This window comes from Phaethon lepturus, unplaced genomic scaffold (genome assembly GCF_000687285.1).
Source record: "Phaethon lepturus isolate BGI_N335 unplaced genomic scaffold, ASM68728v1 scaffold1488, whole genome shotgun sequence".
Taxonomy (NCBI): Eukaryota; Metazoa; Chordata; class Aves; order Phaethontiformes; family Phaethontidae; genus Phaethon; species Phaethon lepturus.
Genome location: NW_010555290.1, coordinates 63357 through 77671, shown reverse-complemented (window position 1 = coordinate 77671; position 14315 = coordinate 63357). Strand labels below are relative to the sequence as shown.

Below are 14315 nucleotides of genomic sequence, written 5' to 3'. Positions count from 1 at the left end.
TTTTTTTGGCCTTTTAGCTGTCCCTGTAATTTCACGTTCATACACTGAACACAGATTAAAGATGAGCAATTCTGACATTGTACTTAGTGTGAGTAGGTAGCCTAAAAGTAAGGAGCGTAGTGTTGAATCAAGGTAAAAGACAGCAAGACAGACATATTGTTGAAGCAGGCAGGGGGAGAAGAAGAGTCAGATTAAGCAATGCAAACATAGGGGCATGAGAGGAGAACTAAATAATCAAGCAGTGAATTGCTAATAGTGAAGGGCCACAAAAATAGCTTGTCTATTGTGCAGTTCTTCTACAAAATCAAGAATGACTATTTATTATTAATGTACTGTGAAATACATAAATACAAAATATACTGTGTTTAAAAAAGGAGATCTAAAATGCTTACACAGGAAGAAGAGGTGTAATTTCCAAGCAGATGACAACTGCCAGTGAGAAGGGAATAGATCTGCACTTTTGTGACTGGGAGTACTGGTAGTGTGATGGAGAATTAACTCTATCCTGGCTGAAACCAGGACACTTCTGAAGACTTTTCTTTAAATAAGCCTAACCTGAATATAGTTTTTACTCTCAAAGAGGAAAAAAATCCTCAGCATGGGCATGAACTGCAGTTTTGTTAGTAGAGTCATCAGTCTTCTGGTCTTTGAGAGATGAGTGACATACTGGAAGGAAGCAGTTGCAGGCATCATTTGGAAAGTAGATTTCCTTTTGGAATACTCAAATGCTTAGTAGTCTAATATATGAATGAGAGATTTGAGCATGCAAAACAGGTTTTCTCCTGGTGCTGTTGTCTTATTGCAGTGCAGATTTGAAGCCAAAGAGAAAACACTACAACCAACTTATGAAAGAGCTTGGATTTTTTTTTTAGCTTCTTGACTTTTTTATTTTTCTGAAATATGAGAGACATGCTGCAGCTTATGGTCACAGACCTGAGGAAATTAGCTGAACTATATTATTAGTGTTGTTTTTTTTAAAAAAACTAAGCTTAGTCTGAAAGAGAAACGCCTTCAACTCTATTGAAGAAAATGGGAGAAGTAGCTTGTAAATGACTTTTCAAGTAATTGAGGAAAAAAAAAATGATGGTGTTTTCAAGACCCTGAATTTTGAGAACTGAATTTGAACAAAGGAGTAGTTTAGTTGGATCATTCAATTGAAAAGCAGACTTTGTCTTCTAAGCAGTTTGGAATAGTAAATGTCACACTTCTCTGCATTTCAAGCTCTAATTTCTGGTTTGGTTTAGCCCTTGTTTGGAAGAAAGAATAAAAAATCCTTTTGCATGTCTTTATTTTAAAATGTGGCAATTCAAGACTTAAGGAACAAAAATTAAAATATTTTTGTGAGAAGACTGAAGCAATATATGTTTCTGCCATAACAAAAGAAAATAATAAACTAAGATAAAAACAGTATGGAACTAAATTTTCTGTACTGATTTTCATTACTGTGTAGCTCAGTAGCATATTACTGGGGAGTTGTATCTAACGGAATGTAAACTGGATAAACAATGCTTGTTTTGTTAATATGGTGAACTCCTTTGTTAAACAAAGGTTAGAATCTGACATTAATATATGTTTTGGTGGCTTTTGAAGGTGTGAAATTGAATAATTTGAATACTTAGTTGGTGTTGTCTTCCCCATGTTGGGGCAAAAGCATGTATCTTAGGGGGCTGGCACTAAAATCATAACCAGAAATTATTCTTTGAACTCTTTCAATCTGCAGTCACTAATCTAAGTGTTTGAAATCAACCTGCAATAAATGGAATTACTATATCTTTTTCAGGGGTGTCTTGGTGAGACTGGAAGGATGCAGCCATCCTGTTGTTATGAAAGGCTTGTGTGCAGAGTGCGGCCAGGACTTGACTCAGTAAGTATTCTCAGCTCTTTTTTTATTCCAGTCTCTCCTTGCTTGTGACTAGGGATCCAAGCTCTTCCTTCTCATTTACTCTTTGTTTCTCCGTTCTGAGTCTTGGTAGTTGTGAATCATACCTAGAAGGGTAACTGCAAAGTTGTAGACACTAGTAAGGAGGAAGAACAGTATTCATACTGCCTAACATAAGTAGGTCTGCTCAGAGTGCTCCTATAAAGAAATCTGAGGTGTTTCTTCTAAAAGTTATATTTCAGCATAAAGCACTCTTTCAAACTTGCTTTAAAAAAAAAAATCTATTGAGATTAGGTCATGAAATTATTGCTTAAAGTTGAGTGATCCGAATATATTGGGTTTTGATCACATTACTAATAGTATACTCATTTAATAAAGTATATTTCTTTACTGAAAAATTGCTGCTTGTAAGCAGGAATTGGTGTTCCTTGTGGATAAAATCAGCACATGAAGAGGAAATAGGCAAGATCTGTGCCACTGTTGCAAAATGTCTTAATTTACTTCTGCTATTTACACAAGGCACTTGTTTTGTCACCCAGAAATTTTCAAATATGTACCCTGTTTCTCCTTATATGTCACTGTGATGATGGATACGTTGTTTAGAACTGTATTTCCTTTGAGCCATTACAGGGATTCATAACTAGGAATATGGGTGAATAAGATGCCATGTCGGTACTTGAGTTACAGTTCACGTTACAAATTCATGGCTTAACTGTGCACGCTCTTTTTCTGGGGAGATAAATGTAGGATAGCTTAACTACGTTAAATAGAAAAGCGTAAAGAGCATATAGGCAGACAGAAATACTCATCATGGTGTATCCCACTTTCCTCTTTGTGTACACATAACTGAGGTTATGAGTTGTAAGGTGTGTCAACAGCAACTTAATAAACCTGAGAGTTATATCTGTGCAGGTGTAAATATCTGTGATGTAACAGAACAGTTGACTGTTAATATTTTGTAAACAACTATTATTGGCAAAACAAGAAACCTAACAAAAAGTTAGGATAATAACAAATAGAGCTTTGCGTGCCCTGAATGAATACTTGATTTGAGGTTTGAATACAGTCACATCTAAATATTGCTATACTGCAATTCTTTGATTAAAAATCTAGATAAATTTAGGGTATGCAGTGAATTCAGTTTTCTCAATTAATACTCCTCTACTTCAGATAATGTTTTCATTTTATACAAAATGGCTTGTACATCTGGAAGAATGTGTTAGGTCTGGTGAGCCTACATCAGAAGGCAATTCAAAAGCATTGATGCTGTTCTTGCTTGAAGAAAAGCGAGTACAGCCAGTTCACTGCCAGATTGTTGAGTGTTAGTCGGTGCATCCTTTCTGTTAAACAATTCCTATGCTCATTCAACAAATGGTCTGAAAACAGTTTATCTTTTTTAAAGGCTCGTTTAAAATGTCATTAAGTGTTATATATGAGGTGTTTTGAACTCTGAAGCAAAGGATGTCAGATGCAAAAAAGTGCATGTAAACCTTGGACCAAATGAAATAATCTGTCTTTCATTTCTGGGTATCAGGGCTTCCAAACACTACAGTACAGTAAAAGCATATCTGTCTGTGGTTGTGCCTGCCTCAACACAGCTCAGTAACATTTCTTTTCCCTCGGGAACTTACTTGTTATGAAGTGAAAACTGGGTGAAGCTTAACTCTGGCTGTAGATCTGATACCAAATTTTGTCCTTGATAGGACAGTTCTTGGGAGAATTAAAAGATGTGCATGTGTCACATCAGACAAAATTTGTATGGTCATATTTGCAGTGTTGGTGAACCATATATAATGCCTTTAAAATTAGATATCAGAATTCACATCAACAAATCAACAAATTGATCTGTGTAAGCTGGAAGCTAGTGATACTGATGCTATGTGGGGTTACTTGGTCAGTTTTCAATGAATTTCATACTCATATATACACACACTCTCATATATATGTGTGAGGGTGATATGCATTCTGTATGTATTAATACTTATCTGTATATACATACGTTATATATCATATGGATATGTATACAAGTAAGACTGTATGTATGTATAATATATACACATAAATAAAATACTGGCACACACATGTAGGACCTCATTCTGTTTGTGCCAAAGGGAAAAGCATGTATGGGGATTTTTTTGGATGCTTTTCTTGAAGCAGCAGTCACATGTAAGTCACTCTGCTATGAGTAGAGAGTACCTTTGCCTATCTTTTGCTTAAATTTATTTCACAGTCTGGCTTGGAGAAAAGTAGATAATTGCATGCTGAGTGATCACAAAAAAAAAGGAAAGGAGTAGTTGTAAATTTGAATGGTTTGGTAGTTATGCTTAGTTTATAACTGCTTTCTAATGTAAATCAATACATAGATGTCTGTTTCATCTTAGTATCATTTTTCATGAAGTAATTATATGGAAGTGTAACTAATTACAGTGACTTTTTGCAAGATTTTTATGGTCAGCTGTTTTGATCTCTTTATCCATGTTGTTCAATAACTGGCATTAACAAGAATTTGAAAGAGTGTATTAGTTAAAATAGCTCTTTTAATCATAGTCTTTTGGTGGTGACTAGTTTGATACTACAGATTTTAGTATGTTCAACTTTTCACTAAACTATCGCTTTCTTTCAATGTTTCTTTCCCCTGCGTGATTAGGATACGAAGTAAGAATGGAAAACAGAATGTGCCATTATCCACAGCAACTGTGTCTATGGTTCACAGTGTCCCAGAACTGAAAGTTAGCTCTGAGGTAAGTACCATCATGCTTTCTTTATTCCTACCTTTCACTGTAGCTCCACAGCTGAGAAGCTTAATTATAGGAGCTTCTTCAATGTTATATATACTTCACAGAGAAAGTTTGGCTTCCCTTTGAAGAGGACTTTGGTGTTGAACATAATTTGCCTTTTTTGTGTGTTTTTGTGTGTTTACCCTAATGTAGATTGATTGTTATCAGGTTTTATAGTGCGTTTTTTAGAGCTGTGCACTGAAAAGATGGCACTTCTATCTTAAGGATAAGCAGTTTGTGAAAATTCTGTTTCCGCTAGCAATGTGTTCCAAGTTTGCAATCCAAGTATACAATAATTTTTGTCATTAGCAGCTTCTAGTGTTGGCAGCCATATTGTACCTAATTGATACAAAACTGCTGAATGTAGCAACCAGAGTTTTCAGACCTACTGAACTTGACCTTTGTATGCCACAAAGTTACTGCTATTTCCTCTCAAGATTCTTGGCCTTAAGTTAATTCAGTGGTTACTTAATTAGCTTATTATATACTTATTTGAAAGTTGTTGAGTTTATAAATTTTAAGAGTTACTCGTGTTACAGCGATTTGAGAGTAGACTTCGGGAGTATTTTTTTTTCCTGCAGAAAAATTGCTGACAAAGCTGCCATTACTACAGTTACGTTGAAGCATCATTTCTTAAGCAATTAGTTTGTGGCAGAACTTCTCAAGTTTATAATACACAAAAGGCAATAAGCCTAACTTATTTCTTCTAAGTTAAGCTTAGTTATGAATATTTTGTTACAGCAAGCTGAGCAGCTAGGAAGAGAAGATCAACAGCGACTACATAGAAATCGAAAACTCGTGCTTATGGTAGATTTGGACCAGACGTTGATCCATACTACAGAACAGCACTGCCAACAAATGTCTAATAAGGTATTTGGTGTTAACTTTCAAGCCAAAGTAACAACAGGAATATTTCTAACAATATTTAAATGATGGTTCTTTAAGAAAACATTCTGTGGTTTAGATAAAATTGAAGAAGAATAGCAGAAAATGAGAAACATATCTTCTAAAATAATCGTCTTTTTTTTTTTTCCCCTCAATGTTTAAATTGACATGTTTGTTTCTTCCATTTATGCTTTCCTGCACTTTTCCATCCCAGTCACTTTAAGTGAGAAGTTTCAGGTAGCTATTTTTAATCCCTGCTTTCATTCCTCTACCATTCACAAGTATGAGTACTCAGTGATGAGACTTTTTCCCCTCCAAGTCTGAGGTGGATATAGTGAATTACTGTTCAGAGTCCCTTTTTGGGTAATCCTGTGTGTTATTATGTCTGCCATTCCATGAACATGTCTAGTGATTTTTTTTTTTTCTTCAGTTTAATTTGGGGGGAGTGTTTAGGTGTTGCTATTTAATTTCTTCATGAAACACTTGTCACTGAACCAATAGGGACTATTGACTTGTAATATTTCCAATTTGGAAACTTGAAAACAAGAAACACATTGGAATGTGTTTACAGTGTCTTGTGCAGGAGGATGCAAATTCAAAGTCCAGTGTCATGCAAACTGTGGTTACTTAGTTCCTATCTTTCCTCTTGCTATTCTCTCACGTCCAGTAGGTTCAGCATGTGTTCACACCTGCTAGCAAAAAAAAAGCTGTAAATGTACTTTACAATTGGGTGGAAAGGGAACAGTTAATATGCAGCTTAAAGATTAAAAACCTTGTGTATTAGAAAGGCTATGTGTTCATCTGTATAAATGCATGGTATGAAGAAAAACATTTTTTAAAAGATTTTGAGGTTTTTTTTTTAACTGGGATCTTTACCTGCAAACTTCCTTCCTGATTTGCTATCCGATGGTATGTTTCCACAGACATAATATTTTTTTCATGCAACAAAGTCTTCCTCTGAGCTTGATATGTACTGAAACTAATCTAAGTGAAGTCTACTGAGTAGTACTGATTGGAGTGAGATCCTGAACTTTCTGAAAAATTTCTCAAGTTGCTTTTTTCAGATTGTTTTCTGAGAGTAAAGACTTGAATGAAAGTTACTTTGATCATAAACTTTTCAACAGTGCAGCTTCCTGCATTTGAAAAGCTTAGTGTTGAACTTCCTGGCACAGAGCAAAAATGTGCTTTGGATTTTATTCATCCACATAATCTTTGTGGCTGAAACTTGCTTTAGTCTAGTCAGACCGAATAAAAGTAGTGGAAGTGATGGAAGAGGGCACTTCTGGAATGCTTTTTGGTTGGTATTTTGATAATATGAAACATGTTTTTTCTTCTAGGGAATATTTCATTTCCAGTTAGGTCGAGGTGAGCCTATGTTGCATACTCGATTGCGTCCTCATTGTAAGGAATTCCTGGAAAAAATTGCCAAGCTGTATGAGTTACATGTTTTTACTTTTGGCAGCAGACTGTATGCACATACTATTGCAGGTGAGTAGTGTGTTTAACAATATTTACGTAATCAGCCTTCATACTCTTGTAACTAGTTTTCTTTCTGTGGTCGTTTTCCAGTATTTGTTCTTTGTTTTGTGCAAAAACATTTCCTAAATGGCCCCGTAAGCAGAAATCATGGCTTGTTTACAAGGCAGTGCCTGTATGGCCTGTAATTTTATAAATAATCTTTTTTTTTTTTCCCATCAGACATGCTTTCTTTGCTTCCCTGGTGGTTAGAGAATGGGATTGTGACATGAGAACTAGTGCCTTCCTATTGAATTAAGTAAGAAATTATGCTGATGGGCTCTAAAAATGATCTGCAACATCACTTGTCTTAGAAATCTAAAGCAACAGTCCCATAAAAATCAACAACATGAAATTACCTCCTCCTGTGGGGAACACCCCTCCCCCGCCACTGTTTCCTTTCACCAAAGGAAGTTTGGCTGCTATAAATCAATTTACAGCAGTTCTATTTGTGTCCTGCAGCTGAGATGCACTTATTTGAGGAAGAGCACAGATCTAGCAGTATTTTCACATATTCTTCTCAAGAACTGAGAAATATTTTCTCCTAGTAACTGAAAACTTTCATTTAAATTATAGCAATAGTACTCTATAGTGTGGGTCACTGGCTGAAATATTTTGTTTTTTTCCAAAAAAAGAAACCTACCCTGTTATGCATGCATATGGGTCAAATTCATGTTAAGAGTGTGTGACCATGTGTTTAAACTCTAAAATTGGCTTTCACCCTATCTTGTTATCTTTGATGTAATAGCATTTTGATCTCAGACTTTCCTTTAAGTCTGTTAGTCTAAGACAATATAATTAACAATGTTGTAGGTTATGACTCTGCATGTCAAACTGTCCTTGCTGCTGTTCCATGTCTCCAAGCTTTTTTTTTTGTCTTTCACATCTGCTTTTTTTTGTGTCATGTTGCCACGCTTTCCTTGAGCAATCCCAATGATCCCACTTCTTGGCAAGAAAGGAAGATTCCAAAATAGAGCTAACTATCCTAGTTAGCTCTAGAACAGTTTAGAAAAGAATTGTCTAATTAGAAGGTTCTTTATGCATGTTAAATAAGACACAGAAGATGCTTGTAATGACAAATATAAGAGACTTCTGCAATCAGAAAGCAATACCTCTTTTGTGATCTCCAACTAATTCTCTTTGAAGGAAAGTTCAGGAGAGGCATGTCCTGTCCTGCCGATCCAAGTGAACATTTCTACATTACTCAGTATTTATTGGCTGCATTGTTTGAAGAATCTTTCTAAAGCTTTGTCAGTCTCACTGTTGGATTATACATTGTGTAGCACTAATGCATTCACACTTTTGTACACTGCTGTACTTCTTAGAGCGTGGTTATTTCTTGTGTAGCAGAAGAGGAATATTTTTCTTATACACTAGGTCTAAAGTAAGGAAGTGGGTGGGCAATCTTCCTCACTTGGATATGTGTGCCAAAATCTGCGTGTGGCCTAAGGTCAGAAGATGTGTATCTGCAGAGCCAGGGATAAGAATGAGTTGCAGAAATAGTTAACTCATGATGTGTAAGTGCTTTCCCAAAGATTGATCTTCTCCCAATGTGTGATTTTGTCCTGTGTTTGCTCATTTTAATCTCCAAGCTAAAATTTGGGTTACCATGCAGTCCCCATGCTGGTACAGACTAATACTTGTAATGTGACAAGCCTCTTTGTGGGCATCATACTTGAGCTGCTCCATCTGTTTCATAGAGGAAATAACCACCAAATAAGCAAATTAGAGTATTGCTGCTTCCTGACATCCGCAGACTTCAGGATTTTTACCTGAAGGTGTCTAACCTCATCAAAAGCATTCAAACTACAAGTGGATTACTTGCACAGTGATGATGATAGTTTCAGCTGAAATTGGTTGGTATGGAGAAACAGTTGATAGAGCCTTTGGTCCACATACTCACCTGTACAACCAAGACGCAGTGAAAAATATATAGCTAATACATATAGAGAACACTTGATGGCAGTATTGCTTAAATGATTTTTCACAGAAAGCTGTCAGTTTGATGTTTTGCCATTATCCCTATGTTATATAAAGAGAGGACTCATAATAAAATGCCGGGAATATTTTTCATAAGAAAAAGGTTGTTTTCTTAGGGTCCTCCATGTACATCCTATATTTCTTTGTGAAATCTGAACTCTGAGCTCCTTCTTCCATGTCCTAGAAGGCTTTTTCATCATTTTTCAAAAGGATGACATCTTGCCAGTCTTTTTTTCTCATCCCAACTGACTCCTATCAGCTGTAAAGTGGGATTAGCTGATAGTTGTAAACACCATTTATGTCTGCTGAAGTCATTTATCCTAAACCCTAGTTTGACACATTTACAAAGTAGTATCTTGTAATAGATTTATGAAAATGAGTTTTGGATTGTATAATCTAGAGCTTCCTATAGTATTTCTCTTCCGCATAATTATTTTGACGAATTGTTACTTGACTTTCCTTTTTCCTGCTCTATATAAGAGAAGTTCCGTGTATTTAATACTGAAGTCAGCTTAAATGCTGGTTGTAAAAGTCAGTGTCACTGTGAATTTTGACTTTAGAGGCCACTAGGCAGCAATAGTGCAATGTGAAATCACTCTTAAGATTTATAGTGGAATTTAGAAAATAGGACTAATTTGAGGGCATTCATATGTATGGTTTGTTACAGCAAGTATATTGCAGTATGTATTTCAATAAATAATTGACAGAATTTGTGTGTGTATATGTAATCACTAGTGTCTGAAGGTGTCCCATGCTATTGAAAGACTGGGTCAAAGCTCTTTCCAGGTTCTAAAGTAGGACCTGAAGTAGAACTGGAGGTGACCTGATTCTTCAGAAATTTGATTTGAGATTTATTTTTAAGAATTCTTCAAATTCATGTTGGATCCTACTATTACATCACTTCTACCAGGAATTGCTATTTAACTCAATCTGCCTCTAAGATTTGAGACTTCCCCAATATAAGTTAGTTAATTTGAACATTGCATCACATGACTTTTTTTTAACTTTACAAGTCTTACTTACAAGTTTGCTTTCCTAAGAGGCTCTGTATAAGATCAAGTAACACAGCTTGATAAGACTGTATGTGCAAAGACCCAGTCTGAAATACTGGAAGACAAACAACTGGGGGGAGTAGTCTCTGCTAGGGAAGTCTACTGAATAGTCCATCCTAATACGGCTGTCAAAGGATAATGGTAGGGTCTTCAGTTTGTTCAGGAAACTATTCAGAGGCGTACTTAGCACATTGTCTAGTTTATGAGAAGAAATGGAAGCTCAGTTTCGATTTGAAACAGCAAGTCTTTGTCTTCCATCAGACTTCTACAAAAGGCTATAATTTTTTAAAGCATGCTTACAAAATGAGAAATTCGTCAGCATTTATTCTTCGGCTGTTATCACTTGTGCAAACTGATACTTCTCCAATAAAAAACTGTTAAGAAAGAAATTCATTATCAACACTAAGGCAGCAAAATGTGACCATAATAATTTTTCAGGATTAATAAATCCTTAACGAAGCATTATTGAAAAGCTCCAGAATAGTACCTAATCTCTAATCCCTGGCAGCCAGGGTTTCTGTGTTTGGGCTTTCCTAGTTCAACTTCCCTTTTCTTATGGTTTTAGCTGGACAACACTGCAACTGAATGCCTCATTGTGGTTTTGCCATTTAATCAGTGCACTCCTGTCCCATTTACTGTAGCGAGTCCCTGCGTATTCAGATAATTAGTAGAAGAGAATTTGCTTGGGGAGAAGAGCAACTTGTATGACAGCTTATGTAGTTTGTCAAAATATCTGTGTGTACAGCAATAAATCGTTGTAGCTAATTCTCTTAATTCATTATGCCTAGGTACTGCAAGGGTCTCACTACAGGGGATGATTCTACGAGTTTGCAGCAATTCTTAAGCATAGTCGGGTGAGTTAAGGTTGAACCTCTGTCCTTAACTCGGAATTTTCTTGCTTTTATGGGTTTTAAGTTATTCCAATTACATATTAATATTAAATACATACAGGAGCAATTTTTCAGAAGTGATGACTGATTTTTAATTTTTTTTTTAATTTATATCCTCTGTTTTTGAAGACCCAACTTAACTTACTCCTGGGAGCTGGACTTCTGAAAGGAGTTCAACATGTGTTCTGTGCAAATCTCAAAGCTCCTTGAAAGAAAATTAAAGTTGGTCCTTAGAGTCTGTGGTCATTTTGAACTCCGATTCTGGCAATAAGATGGCCACCATTTAAAATAAAATAAAGTAAAACTTTAGAAAACTGTTCACAGATAAGTATTGACTGCCTTGTATTATTCATAAGAATAATATGAAGTCAATGCTAACTTCAGTGCAAATTGAGTAAAATGAAAAATTTAGATTAGCATGTAAAATGCCAGTTTCTCTCAAAGTAATTACATGGCTGTGATCTGCTCATGAAGATGAACTTCATTATTGGAGGCTAGGTTCAGAAGCATGTGCATGTGTGTTTGTACACCCAAGTCACCATTTTCCTAAATAATGGCATTTTATCCTGCTTTAAGATCTGCTAGCACAGCTTCTTCTGTTTCGTTTTTAGTATGTCTGTTTTTTTGAAGAGCACAGTCAGAAAAATGACTGCAACTGGGCCTAAATATTTCTAGGAATCCCAGAATGTATTCATTATATGTAAATGTATTAAAGTATTTGTTAGAGGTACAACTTAAAACCTACAAATGCAAGAGCTCTGGCTGAAACTGTCCCTTAACTTGCCCATTGTGCTTAAGTATTGCAGCACATTGCCGACTCTTGTGAGACTTCTCTGCAGTCCCTAGGCATAATGAGCTAAGGAGAGCATTTAGCTTTAAAGAACCACCTGTAGATATATAAATGTAAGTTGCAAAAATGATGTGTATATATCACCTGCTGTGTCTCATGGCAGCCAAATAAATTAGGATGAAAAAATACAGTTATTTTAATCTCCATTTTGTTGCTATGTTGAAAGAAAATGAGATGGGTTTTTTGAAATTAATCCCACTGCATTAGTTACAAATACTTGATCCACTGTGCTTACCCTTTCCCCCATAAAATATCTCTTACCTTAAAATTTTCTGTTAGTTAAACTGCTGCTGCACAGGTTAAAATAACTCAATTACATAGAACATAGACAAGGAGCAAACATCTTGAACGTTAACTTTTAATTTCTTCTTTCAAAAGGATTTTTGGACCCTGAAAAGAAGCTTTTTTCCCACCGGATATTGTCAAGGGATGAATGTATTGATCCGTTTTCTAAAACTGGGAATCTTAGGTATGTATATGGGTATTATGCATTAAACAAAACAGGATGACAAAGAGACAGAATATGCTAAATATAATAAAAATTACTCCCTCTGTACTTCACATGTTTATAGTCCTTCCTTATCTGCCTCTTAAATGTCAACACCATCTCAGTAAAACTGAGATGTTTGGTATTGCAGCATTTCATCCACTTAATGTGTTCTGTGGTACTAGAATGGTAAGAATGTGAAGCAATGGCATCATGTTTTTACTTTTTCTTTTCTTGTAATAACCTTATTTCCACTTTATGGCTTGTGATCCTGTATACTGACTTATATGTTGTGATTTTTTTTTTAATTAAAGCAAAATTCTCAATTTGAGGATAATTCATATTTGAATGTCTAGTATTCTGGCTTTCAAATGTGCTATATATCTAGCAGCTTCTGTTCTGCAGTGTTTCTTGAAATTAGGTCATCTAGAGCCTTGAATACATATTCTAGTCTAAATTCAGGTTCTGATCTTTTTCAGAGTGTAAAGCCAAGATTTTTTTTCCTGGAAGACAGATATGTTTGCTATTTCATAAAGCTAGATAAAAAATTATTTCCCCCTCCCCATCTGACCATAGCGAACAAGAAGCTTTTTTCCTTTTCTTGCTCTGTTTTCATATGCATGTTTATCTTAAGTACACTACCTCCTCCACCTAGGTGATATAAGTATTAATGCTTTTTGTTTCCTTTGTCTTGGATTGAAGGAGTCTACTCTTTAAAAACTGTTCTTATGTCTCTCTTCTAGTTATATATAGATGGTGTATTGTCCACCATTGGGTTTGGGCTGTTCATTGACATAAACTGTAAAAACTAAACCGAAATGTTGTAATGTTTTGTTCTTGCAAAGGCTTGTTGGTTCTTGCTTCTAGCCTTTGGAATAGAGATTTAAAAATAGCTGTTTCCTTTTTTATTAACTTGAATTAGTTCAAATATTGTATACTGAATTCTGTAATTTTAATACTGCTGATTCTCTTTTTTTTTTTGAGTTTATACATAAGCATGTCCTGCAGACATGCTCATAATAAACGAGAACATCAACAGAAACTACTTTAATTGACTATTAATTTTTAAAACTGGATTAATTTTATCAACTGTGTTTTTTCTTTAGAGATCTCTTCCCATGTGGGGATTCCATGGTTTGCATCATTGATGATAGAGAGGATGTTTGGAAGTTTGCACCCAATTTGATAACTGTGAAGAAATATGTATACTTTCAGGGTATAGGAGATATTAATGCACCTCCTGGATCAAGAGAAATTCAAATGAAGAAGAAAGGTAATTATAGCACTTCTAAACCGCTTTTACAACTCTTTCTACTTTTGAAATGTGATTGATGTAAGTCATTGTGGTGGTCTTACTAGTATTTCTGTTGCACTCAGATGAGCAATCCTAGACTGCTGTAGTTGACAGAGTGCTCCTGCAGCACAAATGCAAGTAGCTTAGTAAAACTAGACTGTTCTTGTTGACAACTTTCATTTTAGTGGGTAAGCACAGCAAAAGTGGAGTACTGGTAATAACATTTTGGCTGTTATGGCTGGAGAGCTGATATGGCAATACACCAAATGGTTCAAGACCACGTAGAGGACAGTTTCTCTCTTCCCCCACCTCCACATAAAACAAGACAGTTTTTTTCTTCTGTGTAGGTGGTCAGAGAATCAGCTTCCTCTCTCCTTTTCAGTCTGCTTCTCCGCACTACTTTGGAACAATAGTTGATAAACTCTGGTATCAACAGGCTGCTGAAAATGAACGTTTTGATCTCTGCTTACCTTCCTGCCTAAAGCATGCTAATAAAATTAGTGTGGGATTTTTAGTGTCTACTGGGTGTGGTGTTCTGGCATTTGACAAGAGAACCTTATGTTCAACAGGCTCAGCAGTGTAATACAAATAGTGGATTTAGCAGGTATACATCACTATGTTAGTATTAATTTAGAGGCAAGATGCATTTGACAGACAATGGCTAAGGAAGAATTGCAGGTGTTTTACCAGTTTAGCCAAGGGTGTT

The 14315-nt window shown here is 35.6% G+C and overlaps 1 protein-coding gene across 1 annotated transcript in view; it reads left to right on the top strand.

Annotated features, from left to right (window-relative positions):
* Positions 1 to 1786: 1786 nt before the first annotated feature.
* Positions 1787 to 14315, top strand: part of CTDP1 (CTD (carboxy-terminal domain, RNA polymerase II, polypeptide A) phosphatase, subunit 1) — a gene marked incomplete at its 3' end in the record, with an annotated part of 58883 nt that continues 46354 nt past the window's right edge. The window contains exons 1-6 of the mRNA XM_010292094.1: positions 1787 to 1864; positions 4527 to 4620; positions 5398 to 5526; positions 6879 to 7029; positions 12207 to 12297; positions 13422 to 13588. Of these exons, the coding sequence (XP_010290396.1) occupies positions 1824 to 1864; positions 4527 to 4620; positions 5398 to 5526; positions 6879 to 7029; positions 12207 to 12297; positions 13422 to 13588 (673 nt within the window). The remainder of the gene's footprint in view (positions 1865 to 4526; positions 4621 to 5397; positions 5527 to 6878; positions 7030 to 12206; positions 12298 to 13421; positions 13589 to 14315) is intronic.